Source organism: Giraffa tippelskirchi, chromosome 8, assembly GCF_054371585.1.
Source record: "Giraffa tippelskirchi isolate mGirTip1 chromosome 8, T2T-mGirTip1v1.2.pri, whole genome shotgun sequence".
NCBI classification, from domain to species: Eukaryota; Metazoa; Chordata; class Mammalia; order Artiodactyla; family Giraffidae; genus Giraffa; species Giraffa tippelskirchi.
In genome coordinates this window covers 10,143,581-10,155,645 of record NC_137282.1, presented here as the reverse complement: position 1 = coordinate 10,155,645, position 12,065 = coordinate 10,143,581, and the positions used below count along the sequence as shown (strand labels likewise).

The following is a 12,065-nucleotide window of genomic DNA, read 5'->3' as shown; positions in this document are numbered from 1 at the left end:
TTGCTTTCTGGCCTTTTTGTGTCTTACTGTTCATACTTGCCCAGACTGCTCATGCAGGCAGTTACTTTTAGTCTTTTATAGTTACTCTGTCATTGGTTACTCGAGGGGACATTTGTCCAGGTCAAGCATTTCAGTAAAGAGTTCAGGTTCCAACCTATCTCATGTCTATCATAAATATTGTCAGGCGAGTGTATTCTCCTTGGGTCTGTCTCATCGCAACAAAAATTTGAAGTGACAGACGTTAGAGCCCTTGGCGTGTCATAGCTCTTGGACAGACCGTGTTATTGCTCTTAGACAGATCGGTGTTACAGCTCCGTGTTACAGCTCTATTTTATTTAGAAAATAGCAGGAAAATCCATCCTCGAGGCATGAGGGCATGCCGACCCAAAGATGCGAAAAGAAGAGAGGGGGTGCGCGCGAGCGCGCGGGAGAAGTGAGGGGGTGCGCGCGAGCGCGCGGGAGAGAGAGAAAGTGAGAGAGAGAGACCCCCGGCCCTTTGGCTCCTCTTTTTATATGTTTTTTCCTCCCCCTGGGCCTGCCCTATGTAATTTGGGCTAGCCAGGAGTGCTGTTTGCCCCACCTGAGGTCCTCACTCTGGTCCTCGGACCTTCCTTTGTTCTACTTTCACGGACTTTTCCCTTCCTTGTCTTTTAGCCACCGCCATTCTGGACTCTTGTTTCCTATTCTAACTACCTAACAATATGATGTTAGATTGTTCCAAGATGATCACCATCCACCCTATGAGAAGATTATAGCTCTATACCCCGTTTATATCATGTTTGTTTATAGAAATAACTTAACAATATTTGAGCCAAAGACTAGAATCCTGCTTCTAAGCAAAGGCTTTAAGAGCTATTGTGTTTCTGCAATTTTTCTCCTTTAGCTACATGAGAAGCAGTTTCCATGGAGGGACCATACCTTTTCCTAGGTTCCAGAATGAAGGCAATGTGGAGCTGAACCTGCAATAACCTTGTAAACAACAGTCCTTGTAAAGAATTTTAAGGCACTGGGAATTTGAGGTTGTTTTTAGCACAGGATAACTTCATGAAAACAAACTAATGAAATAAGCATGATTTTTTTTGTTGTTGTTATTTATCAACCCATGTCTACTTATTAGCAAATTATAACAAAAGGATTTATGTCATGAGATGTACTGATGGTTGAATCTCTCTCTCTCTCTCTCTCTCTCTCTCTCTATATATATATATATATATATATATATATAAACACTTTGCTGTGGGAATCTGAAAGTTCTGGATTTTATTAGACATCAATCTGTGTCATTACACTGCCCACAACTGTTTCTGGTTGTTCTGGTTCTTGTTTTCACTTATATACATAATATGCTATCAGAAAGAAAGGTAGACAACAGGGAAATGAACCCATTTAATTTTTGTATGTTTAAGCTTATAAAGTAGAAGCTTAAGTTGTTTAATTTCATGACTCTGGAAGTTGCTTTTATTGATGCTGTTATTAAAACAGTGTTTTTATTTTGGTTGAATTAGGTCATTTTTAGATTCTCATTTCCTGGTGTATTCATACAGCAAGTCAGGGATGTTGCTTTCAGATTCTTCATTTATAAAGGTGAGTTTTTCTTTATGTTTTGTAGATTTTTATATTTATGTGGTGATGGTGCCATTGATGGGAAGAAGAAGCCTGCTTTATACTCAGCCCAATTGTTGGGCAAATAAATTGATCCCAAACCTAAATATAATGTGGCAATTGCTATGAAAGCATATTGAATAGAATGAGTATTTTAAAATTTGGAAGTCAGGAATTACTTTCCTAAAAAGGTCATTTACATTCTCTGGAAGTAGCAGTAGTCCGAGAGGAGAGAAAAATGGGAAATGGAACTGAGAAGCTACTAAACACAGGGAGAAGTTTCGCTGGAGGTGTCATAGCACGTGAGCAGTGGAGGGCATAGTGGAAAACCACTTCATAGAGCACAGAAAAGTAAATGTGCAAAAGCATATTGGGTGCAGAATCTGAATATGTTTACATGAAAGCCATGGGAATTTGAATTCTATTCTCAAACGCAGATAAGAGTCAAGAAATGTGGATAAGGAAGTTAGCTTTTGTTTAAGATATGTACTTTGCCAGAATAGATGATGGGGAAGAAACTAATACAAGTGATTGGTCAAGATATATATATATCTTGCATTTTCTTCATCCACTCATTTGTTCTATATCTCGGGCATTGTAAATAAACCTGAAATGAGCATGGTTGTGCAGGTGACACTTGGAGATAGTGATTTCTGTTCTCTTAGTTATATATCCTGTAGCGGGATTACAATATCATTTGTATGCTCTTATTTTTAAACTTTCGAGAAACTTTTGTGTCATTTTCCATAATGGCTATACCAACTTACATTCCCACCAACAAAGTAAATGAAAAGGAACACAAGGGTTCCTTTTTCTCCACATCCTTCCCAAAGTTTGTTATTGTTCCACGTTTTAATAAAACATATCCTAACAGGTGTGAGGTGAGATTGCGTTGCCATTTGATCTGTATTTCCTGCTGATTTTGATGGTGAGCGCATTTTCATACTTGTTGGCAATTTGTTTATCTTCTTTTAGAAAGTCAACTTTTCAAGTCCTTGGTCCATTCTGTAATTTGATTATTTGTTTTTCTGCTCTTGAGTTATACAAGTTATTTATATAGTTTTCATCCTCCCCTTATCAGATATATATTGTTTATATATTTTCTCCCATTCCATAGATTGCCTCTCCTTTGTGGTGCAGAAACATTTTAGTTTGATTCACATCCATCAAAAATTTTTGCTGTGCAAATTGGTTTTGAATCTCAAATCCAAAAAGAAAAAAAAATCATCAGTTCAGTTCAGTTCAGTTGCTCAGTCGTGTCTGACTCATTGCGACCCCATGGACTGCAGCATGCCAGGCCTCCCTGTCCATCACCAACTCCCGGAGTTTATTCAAACTCATGTCCATTGACTCGGTGATGCCATCCAACCATCTCATCCTCTGTCATCCCCTTCTCCTCCCGCCTTCAATCAACATCAGTCCTTCCAATGAATATTCAGGACTGATTTCCTTTAGGATGGACTGGTTGGATTTCCTTGCAGTCCAAGGGGCTCTCAAGAGTCTTCTCTTTTGAACCACGTTCAAAAGCATCAATTTTTCAGTGCTTAGCTTTCTTTATAGTCCAACTCTACAATCCATACATGACTACTGGAAAAACAATAGCCTTGACTAAGCAGACCTTTGTTGGCAAAGTAATGTCTCTGTTTTTTAATATGCTGTGTAGGTTGGTGGTAACTTTTCTCCCAAGGAGTAAGTGTCTTTTAATTTCATGGCTGCAATCACCATCGACAGTGATTTTGGAGCCCCCTAAAATAAAGTCTGCCACTATTTCCAATGTTTCCCCATCTATTTGCATGAAGTAATGGGGCCGGATGCCATGATTTTAGTTTTTTGAACGTTGATCTGCAAGCCAACTTTTTCACTCTCCTCTTTCACTTTCATCAAGAGGCTTTTTAATTCTTCTTCTCTTTCTGCCGTAAGGGTGGTGTCATCTGCATATCTGAGGTTATTGATATTTCTCCCAGCAATCTTGATTCCAGCTTGTGCTTCAACCAGTCCAGTGTTTCTCATGATGTATTCTGCATATAAGTTAAATAAGCAGGGTGCTAATATAGAGCCTTGACACACTCCTTTTCCAATTGGAACCAGTCTGTGGTTCCATGTCCAGTTCTAACTGTTGCTTCCTGACCTGCATACAGATTTCACAAGAGGCAGGTCAGGTGGTCTGGTATTCCCATCTCTTTCAGAATTTTCCAGTTTGTTGTGATCCACACAGTCAAAGGCTTTGGCATAGTCAATAAAGCAGAAATAGATGTTTTTCTGGAACTCTCTTGCTTTTTCGATGATCCAGTGGATGTTGGAAATTTGATTTCTGGTTCCTCTGCCTTTTGTAAAACCAGCTTGAACATCTGGAAGTTCACGGTTCACGTATTGCTGAAACCTGGCTTGGAGAATTTTGATCATTACTTTGCTAGCATGTGAGATGAGTGCAATTGTGTGATAGTTTGAGCATTCTTTGGCATTGCCTTTCTTTTGGGATTGGAATGAAAACTGACCTTTTCCAGTCTTGTGACCACTGCTGAGTTTCCCAAATTTGCTGGCATATTGAGTGCAGCACTTTCACAGCATCATCTTTCAGCATTTGAAATAGCTCAACTGGAATTCCATCACCTCCACTAGCTTTGTTCCTAGTGATGCTTCCTAAGGCCCACTGGGCTTCACATTTCAGGATATCTGGCTCTAGATTAGTGATCACACTATCATGATTATCTGGGTCATGAAGATCTTTTTTGTATAGTTCTTCTGTGTATTCCTGCCACCTATTCTAAATATCTTCTGCTTCTGTTAGGTCCATACCATTTCTGTCCTTTATTGAGCCCATCTTTGCATGAAATGTTCCCTTGGTATCTGTAATTTTTTTGAAGAGATCTCTAGTCTTTCCCATTCTATTGTTTTCCTCTATTGGTTTGCACTGATTACTGAGGAAGGCTTTCTTATCTCTCCTTGCTATTCTTTGGAACTCTGTTTTCCTTTGCCTTTAGCTTCTCTTCTTTTCAGAGCTATATATAAGGCCTCCTCAGGCAATCATTTTGCTTTTTTGCATTTCTTTTTCTTGGGGATGGTCTTGATCACTGCCTCCTGTACAATGTCCTGAACCTTCGTCCATAGTTCATCAGGCATTCTGTCTATAAGATCTAGTCCCTTAAATCTATTTGTCACTTCCACTGTATAATCATAAGAGATTTGATTTAGGTTATACCTGAATGGTCTAGTGGTTTTCCTTACTTCCTTCAATTTCAGTATGAATTTGGCAATAAGGAGTTCATGATCTGAGCCACAGTCAGCTCCCGGTCTTGTTTTTGCTGACTGTATAGAGCTTCTCCATCTTTGGCTGCAAAGAATATAATCAATCTGATTTTGATGTTGACCATCTGGTGATGTCCATGTCTAGAGTCTTCTCTTGTGTTGTTGGAAGATGGTGTTTGCTATGATCAGTACATTCTCTTGGCAAAACTCTTAATAGCTAATGCCTTTGCCCTGCTTCATTTTGTACTCCAAGGCCAAATTTGCCTGTTACACCAGGTGTTTCTTGACTCCCTACTTTTGCATTCCAGTCCCTTATAATGAAAAGGACATCATGTTTGGATGTTAGTTCTCAAAGGTCTTGTATGTCTTCATAGAACTGTTCAACTTGAGCTTCTTCAGCATTACTAGTCAGGGCATAGACTTGGATTACTGTGATATTGAATGGTTTGCCTTTGAAATGAAGAGAGATCATTCTGTCGTTTTTGAGATTGCATCAAAGTACTACATTTCAGACTCTTTTGTTGACCATGATGGCTACTCCATTTCTTCTAAAGGATTCTTGCCCACAGTAGTAGATATAATGGTCATCTGAATTAAATTCATCCATTCTGGTCCATTTTAATTTGCTGATTCCTAAAATGTCGACGTTCACTCTTGCCATCTCCTGTTTGACCACTTCTAGTTTGCCTTGATTCATGGACCATTCCAGGTTCCTATGCAGTGAATCATAACCAAGAATATTATGTTTCTTCTTGGGGATTTATATTGATATTTTCACACCATATTTAATTACTTAATTCATTTCAATTTACTTTTGCAAGTGGTATAAGATAAAGGTGCAGGGTCACCTTTTGCATTTGAATACCCAGTTTTTATAACACCTATTTTTGAAGATACCATTCTTTCCTTATTGTGTGTTCTTGGCACCCTTGACCAAGATTATTTTATTTTATTTGTGTGGATTGGTTTCTGGGCTTTCAATTCTGTTCCATTTATCTCTCTGTCTGTTTGAATATCAATACCATATTGTTTCGATTACTATAGCCTCAATGTCATTTCAATCACGAAATGTGATTTCTCAGCTTTCTCATGATTTTTTGCCTATCTGGAGCTTTTTGTGGCTCGGTAAGAATTTCAGGATTTTTTTTTTTCTGACTCAATGAAAAATGCCATTAGGTATTGTATAGGAATCACATTGAATCTGTAGATTGCTTTAGGTGGTATGGTTGTTATAATCATAAGAATCCCCCCAATCCATGAGCACTGGATATCTTTCCATTGTGTCGTGATTTTTTTCATCAGTGTGTTGTAGGTTTAGAGTACAGGTCTTTCGCCTCTTTGGTTTAATTTAATCAAAAGTATTTTAATTTTTTTTTGTATGCTATTGTAAATGGAATTGTTTTGTTAAATTCTGTTTCTCACTGTTTGTGGAAACACAAATGACTTTTGTATGATGATTTCGTACACTGTAGCATTGCTCAATTACTAATTTTTCCTCTTAAAAATTACTACTACCTGTGTAGTAATTGCTTTTATTACTTGAGTTTTGAATGTGAAACCTGCTGCATATCTGGGATAAATCTGACTTAGTTTTGTTTTAGAATTTTTGACTTTATTGTTGAATTCTATTTCCTAATATGTTGCTGAGAATTTTTGCCTATATGCTCATGAGAAATATTAATGTGTAGTTCTTTTTTTAATGTCGTTAGTTGTTTTGTTGTTAGTAAAATTATTGATCCTCATAGAATGAGAAGTATTTCCTCTGTCTCTATTATTTGAAAGAGTGTGTAGAGAATTGGTACAGTTTACTTATTCTTAAGTGGCAGAATTCAGTCGTGAATCCATCTGGGCCTGCTGCTTTCTGATTTGGAAGGTTATCAGTTTTACTCAACTTCTTTAACAGATACTGACAAATTCATATTGTTTATTTCCTCTTGTGTGAAGTTTGACAAATGATGTGCTTCAAGCAGCTGAACCATATAATCCAGGATTTCAGATTTCTGGGCATAGAGCTGTTCATCACATTCCTTTATTGTCCTTTTAATGTGAATGAGATCTATACTTAAGATACTTTAATACTTAATGTTGGTAATTGGTATCATCTCTCTTCACTTAGCATGCCTAGCTAGAGGTTTATCAATTTTATTGATCTCATCAAAGAAACATCTTGAATTTCATTGATCTTTTTCTATTGATTTTCTGTGTTTTCAATATCATTGATTTCTACTTTAATTCTTATAATTTCTGTTCTGCTGCTTAAGCTGGTTTAATTTGCTCTTTTTTTTCTAGTTTCCAGTGGTGGAAACTTAAATTACTGATTTTGTATCTTTGTTCTTATGTCATATATGCCTTCAGTTCTATAAATTTCCCTCTAAGCACTACTTAAGCTGTATCCCACTAAATTGAGAAAACTGGTGTTTTCTTTTGAATTTAGCTAAAATTATTTTAAAACTTAATTTCAGATTTCTTTTTGACCCATATGTTCCTCAGAAGCATGTTTTTAAATATTCATATCTTTTGGAATTTTTTCAGCTATCTTTCTGTTATTGATTTCTGGTATAATTCTGTCAAGTTCTGAGAACAGGCATTGTATAATGAGTTTTATTCTTTTAAGTTAGTTAAGGTATGTTTTATAGCTCATAATACCTGTCTTTGTGAATGTTGCAATATGTCTTAAGAAAATGTGTGTTCTACTGCTGTTGGATGAAGTAGTCTATAGACATGAATTACATCCAATTAATTGATATTGCTGAGCTTAACTGTGTCCACTGACAAACACCCTACCATATTGCAGGTAGTGTGAGTACCTTATAATAAACAGTGATCCTAGTTCTTTTCTTCCATGCCTTGTATCATTGAGGTCATTCATTTCACTTACGTCTAAGCGTATATGTATAACATTTATTCAGAGTACCTATTATATATTTAATACACACAATATGTACATAAGTATGTGGAAATACATTGTTAGTATGATTTGAAGAAACTGTTATGTCAGTAAAGATCGTGAAAAAATAATCCTTGGTATTTTATTATCACTATTCTTTCTTCATCATTTGCCTTCTGTATATAGATCCGACTGTTTGACCCATTTCATTTTCCTTCTCTATATGGAAATTTATCAAATCATTTCGTGCAAACAAATCTACTGGCAGTAAATTTCCTCAGGTGTTGTTTATCTCACACAGTCTTTATATCTTTCACTTTCTAATGATAATGGGTTCGCAAAGAGTCAGACATGACTGAGCGACTGAACTGAACTGAAGGATAACATTGCAGAGTAAAGAATTCTAAGTTGGTGAGTTTTTCCTCTAAATTTTAACTATTTCATTCCATTCCCTTGTTTGCATGATTTCTGAGGAGAAATCTGATATAAGTCTTATCTTTGTTCTGGTATAGGCAATTTCCCCCTATCTGGATTCCTTCGGGACTTTTGTGCTTCGTCTTTGGGTTTCTGTAGTGTTAAAATAATATGCCAAGATATATATGTTTTTAACCTGGAGTTTTATTGTTTGTTTATTTTGCCTGGGTGCTGTTCTGGTGTTCTCTGCGCTTCCTTCAGCTGTGGTTTGGTGTGTGATACTCATTTGGGGGAAATTCTCAGTTATTGTTGTTTCAAACATTTCTTATTTTCCTCTATTTCTTCTTGTTTTGGAATTCTCAATACTTTAACGTTATGTCTTTCTAGGCCTTCTTATTCCTTGTATATTTTCTTTCATTGTGGTGGTGCTGGTGGTGTTCCGTCTTGGTTCCTCTGCCTCCAGATATTGAAATTTCTATGGATATATCCCCAAATTCAGAGATTATTTTTTCAGCCATTCTATCTACCGGTGAAACCATCAAAGCTGTTCTTCTTTTCCATAACAGTTTTAAAAAAATCACTAGCATCTTTTTCCCATGGGATTTCTGACCATATTTCTTTAACTCTCTGACTACATTGCTTATCTCTGCTTGTATGATGTCTACTTTATCCCCTGATCCCTTAGCCATCATAGTTATTTTAAATTCCAGGGCTGATAATACCAACACTGCTGTTGTATCTGGTTGTGATGGGTATCCTCTTTCTTGGAATCCTTTTTTTTTTTTTAACCTCTTGGTATTCTTGTAATTTTTTATTGATACTTGGGAGATAATGTATTGTGTAAAAGGAAGTGCAGTAAATATGCCTTTATTAATGTGATGGTGAGTGAGGTGTGAGGGGAAAGTATTTTATAGTCCTATGATTAAGTCTCATTTTTTTAGCGAGCCTAAATCTCAGTGCTATGAAAAACATTAATGTTTCTCAGCTGTTTTCTTCCTTCCTCAACTGTGACAGAATGGCTAGAGTGGCCTGGAATTGGGTGTTTCCCTTCTTGAGGTCAGTGAGACTCTGATCATTCCCCAGCAAGTTAGTCTCTATCTCGGTGGTTCCCCCTGAAGGCAGGTCCTGAAGAGAGCAGAGCACACCGGTGCATTTCAGATTGGGCCCTTTCCTCCTTCCCTGGCTGGAGGCATGAGGACTTTCTCTCTGATACTAGTTATGACATCATGGTTAAACTCTGGTCCATCTGACAGTGTTTGTGGGGTCCATTTATGGGTTCCCTGGAGTTTTTATTTCTCATAATTATCCCTACTGACTCCCATCATTTCATCAGCCACAGTCAGACTTTCCTAGCCTGACACTGGTTCCAGCAGCACTTTGTAGTACTAATTCTCTGCTCCAGTGAGCTGTGCCTCCCTATGTTCCCTCTCTGCCTCTCCAGTCTCGGGGGCTTCACTTTGTACTGTGTCCTCACTGCGCCCAGAAATCGAAGAAGAGTTGTTGATTTTTCAACCTGTTAGCTTTTCCTCGCCGTCAGGATGGAATGGCAGCTTCCAGCCTTCTTACATGGAGAACCAGAAACCAGAAATCTGCTTTTCATTTCTGCAGTTTTGCAGTGCAGAGTACATTTAGTTGACTTTTTCTCTCAGAGCACGTAGAATATATTATCCTCTCTTCTGGCTTCCAAGCTTTCTGCTAAAAAATCCACTGAGTGTCTAAAGTGTGTTTCAATACACATAAATCACTTCTCTTCTGTTGTTCTCAAAATTCTATGTTTTTGAATTTTGACATTTTATTAATTACTGCAGTATATCTCGGTGCAGTTTCTTTAGGGACATTTTACTTGATGTTTTTTAATCTTCATGTGGACATCAATTTCCTTCTATAAGTTTTGAAAGTTTTAAACCATTAGGTATTGAAAATCCTTTCTGTTTTTTAAACTGAAATACAATTGACATACGAGCTTATAAGTTGAAGGTGTAGAAGGTGTTGATTTGATCCATTTATATATTACAATGTCCAGTTCTAATGTCCAGTTAGAACTGTATATTGTCAAGGCTGTATAGTGTCACTCTGCTTATTTAACTTATATGCAGAATACAACATGCAAAATGCCGGGCTGGATGAAGCACAAGTTGGAATCAAGATTGCCAGGAGAAATATCAATAACCTCAGATACACAGATGATACCACCCTTATGGCAGAAAGTGAAGAAGAACTAAAGAGCCTCTTGATGAAAGTGAAAGAGGAGAATGAAAAAGTTGGCTTAAAACTCAGCACTCAAAAAACTAATATCATGGCATATGGTCCTACCACTTCATGTCAAATAGAAGGGCAAAAAAGTGAAAACAGTGACAGACTTTATTTTGGGGGGTTCCAAAATCACTGCAGATGGTGACCGAAGCCCTGTAATTAAAAGATGCTTGCTCCTTGGAAAAAAGTTATGACAAACCTAGACAGCATATTAGAAAGCAGAGACATTACATTGCCAACAAAAGGTCCATCTAGTCAAAGCTATGGTTTTTCCAGTAGTCATGTATGGATGTGAGAGTTGGAATATAAATAAAGCTAAGCGCCGAAGAACTGATGCTTTTGAACTGTGGTGTTGGAGAAGACTCTTGAGAGTCCCTTGGACTGCAAGGAGATCAAACCAGTCAATTCCTAAAGGAAATAGGTCCTGAATATTCATTGTAAGGACTCATGCTGAAGCTGAAACTGGAATACTTTGGCCACCTGATGCGAAGAACTGACTCACTGGAAAAGACCCTGAGGCTAGGAAAGATTGAAGGCAGGAGGAGAAGGGGACGACAGAGGATGAGATGGTTGGATGGCATCACCAACTCAATGGACATGAGTTTGAGTAAACTCTGGAAGTTGGTGATGGACAGCGAAGCCTGGCATGCTGCAGTTCAGGGGGTCACAAAGAGTCGGACTGCTTGATATAATCTGCTGTTGAATACTTCTAGCGAATTCTTCCAGTTTGATTATTACTCTGCAACTCCATGATTTCTGTTTGGACTTTTAATATTTTATATCTTTTGTTTTTTTAAATTCTTACTTGCTTCATTCATTGTTCTCCTGACCTCAATGAGCATCTTTATGGGAGTTATTTTAAATTTTTTATTAGGTACATTATTTAATTTCATTTCACTTGTGTCAGTTTTGGTTTATATCTTGTTCTTTTGTTTGACATATATTTTCCTTATTGTTTATTTTACTTGACACCCTATTTTGGTGTCTGCTCATTAGACAAAGCCCGTTTTTGTTGGCCAGGAGGAATGATCTGTGTTGTCTGTCATTCCAAGTTATCGCCTCTGTTCTCTCTCAGACTGTACCCTAGGCAGCAGTGCTCCAAGACTAGAGAGACAATTGCTGGTTCTTGGGGCAATATAGGTGAAGTGGGAGCATTGCATTTGATTGATCAATGTTTGCCTTCTCCAGTGACAGCAGAGAGGTGGGATTTTTCATCCACTCACTCTGTGCTGAGAGTTGGCAAGCAAGGGGATAAAGACGTGGCTGCTTCTTTTGCCCAGCATGGAGCAAGATATGCTCTGCCACTGTCAGTGGGTTGGAGACAGACGGTAAGCATCGTATTGAGGTGAATGAATGGTTACTGATAGCTCAGTATGTCTCAGCACTGATGACATATAATCACATCCATTTGAGAGAACGTGATGATACTAATGTATTCATAGACCAAGATTAACAGAGGAACAGGACTGATTCTGGATATCACTAGACTTCTTAGGGAAGAGAAGAAAATACTCAGTGAAAGAAAGTATTAGCAAAGAACGTGGGAAGGCTAATGTTTTGAAAGTCCATTAAGAAGAGAATTTCCACTAAGTGTGATCAACATGGTGAAGTATTAGAGAGAAAATAGTGAAGAAATGTCAGTTAAGGTATTTTGGACTTACTT

General features: G+C 37.6%; 1 protein-coding gene across 21 annotated transcripts in view; it reads left to right on the top strand.

The window, feature by feature from the left end:
- LOC145518870 (A disintegrin and metallopeptidase domain 3-like) overlaps positions 1–12,065 on the top strand; it is a 112,514-nt gene that overhangs the window by 9,786 nt on the left and 90,663 nt on the right. For all 21 annotated transcript variants that reach the window (XR_014063394.1, XR_014063393.1, XR_014063391.1 and 18 more), the window contains exon 4: positions 1,506–1,584. Coding sequence is in view for 11 of the 21 variants with exons in the window: in XM_081523990.1 (XP_081380116.1) it covers positions 1,506–1,584 (79 nt within the window). In the remaining 10 variants the exon portion in view is untranslated. The remainder of the gene's footprint in view (positions 1–1,505; positions 1,585–12,065) is intronic.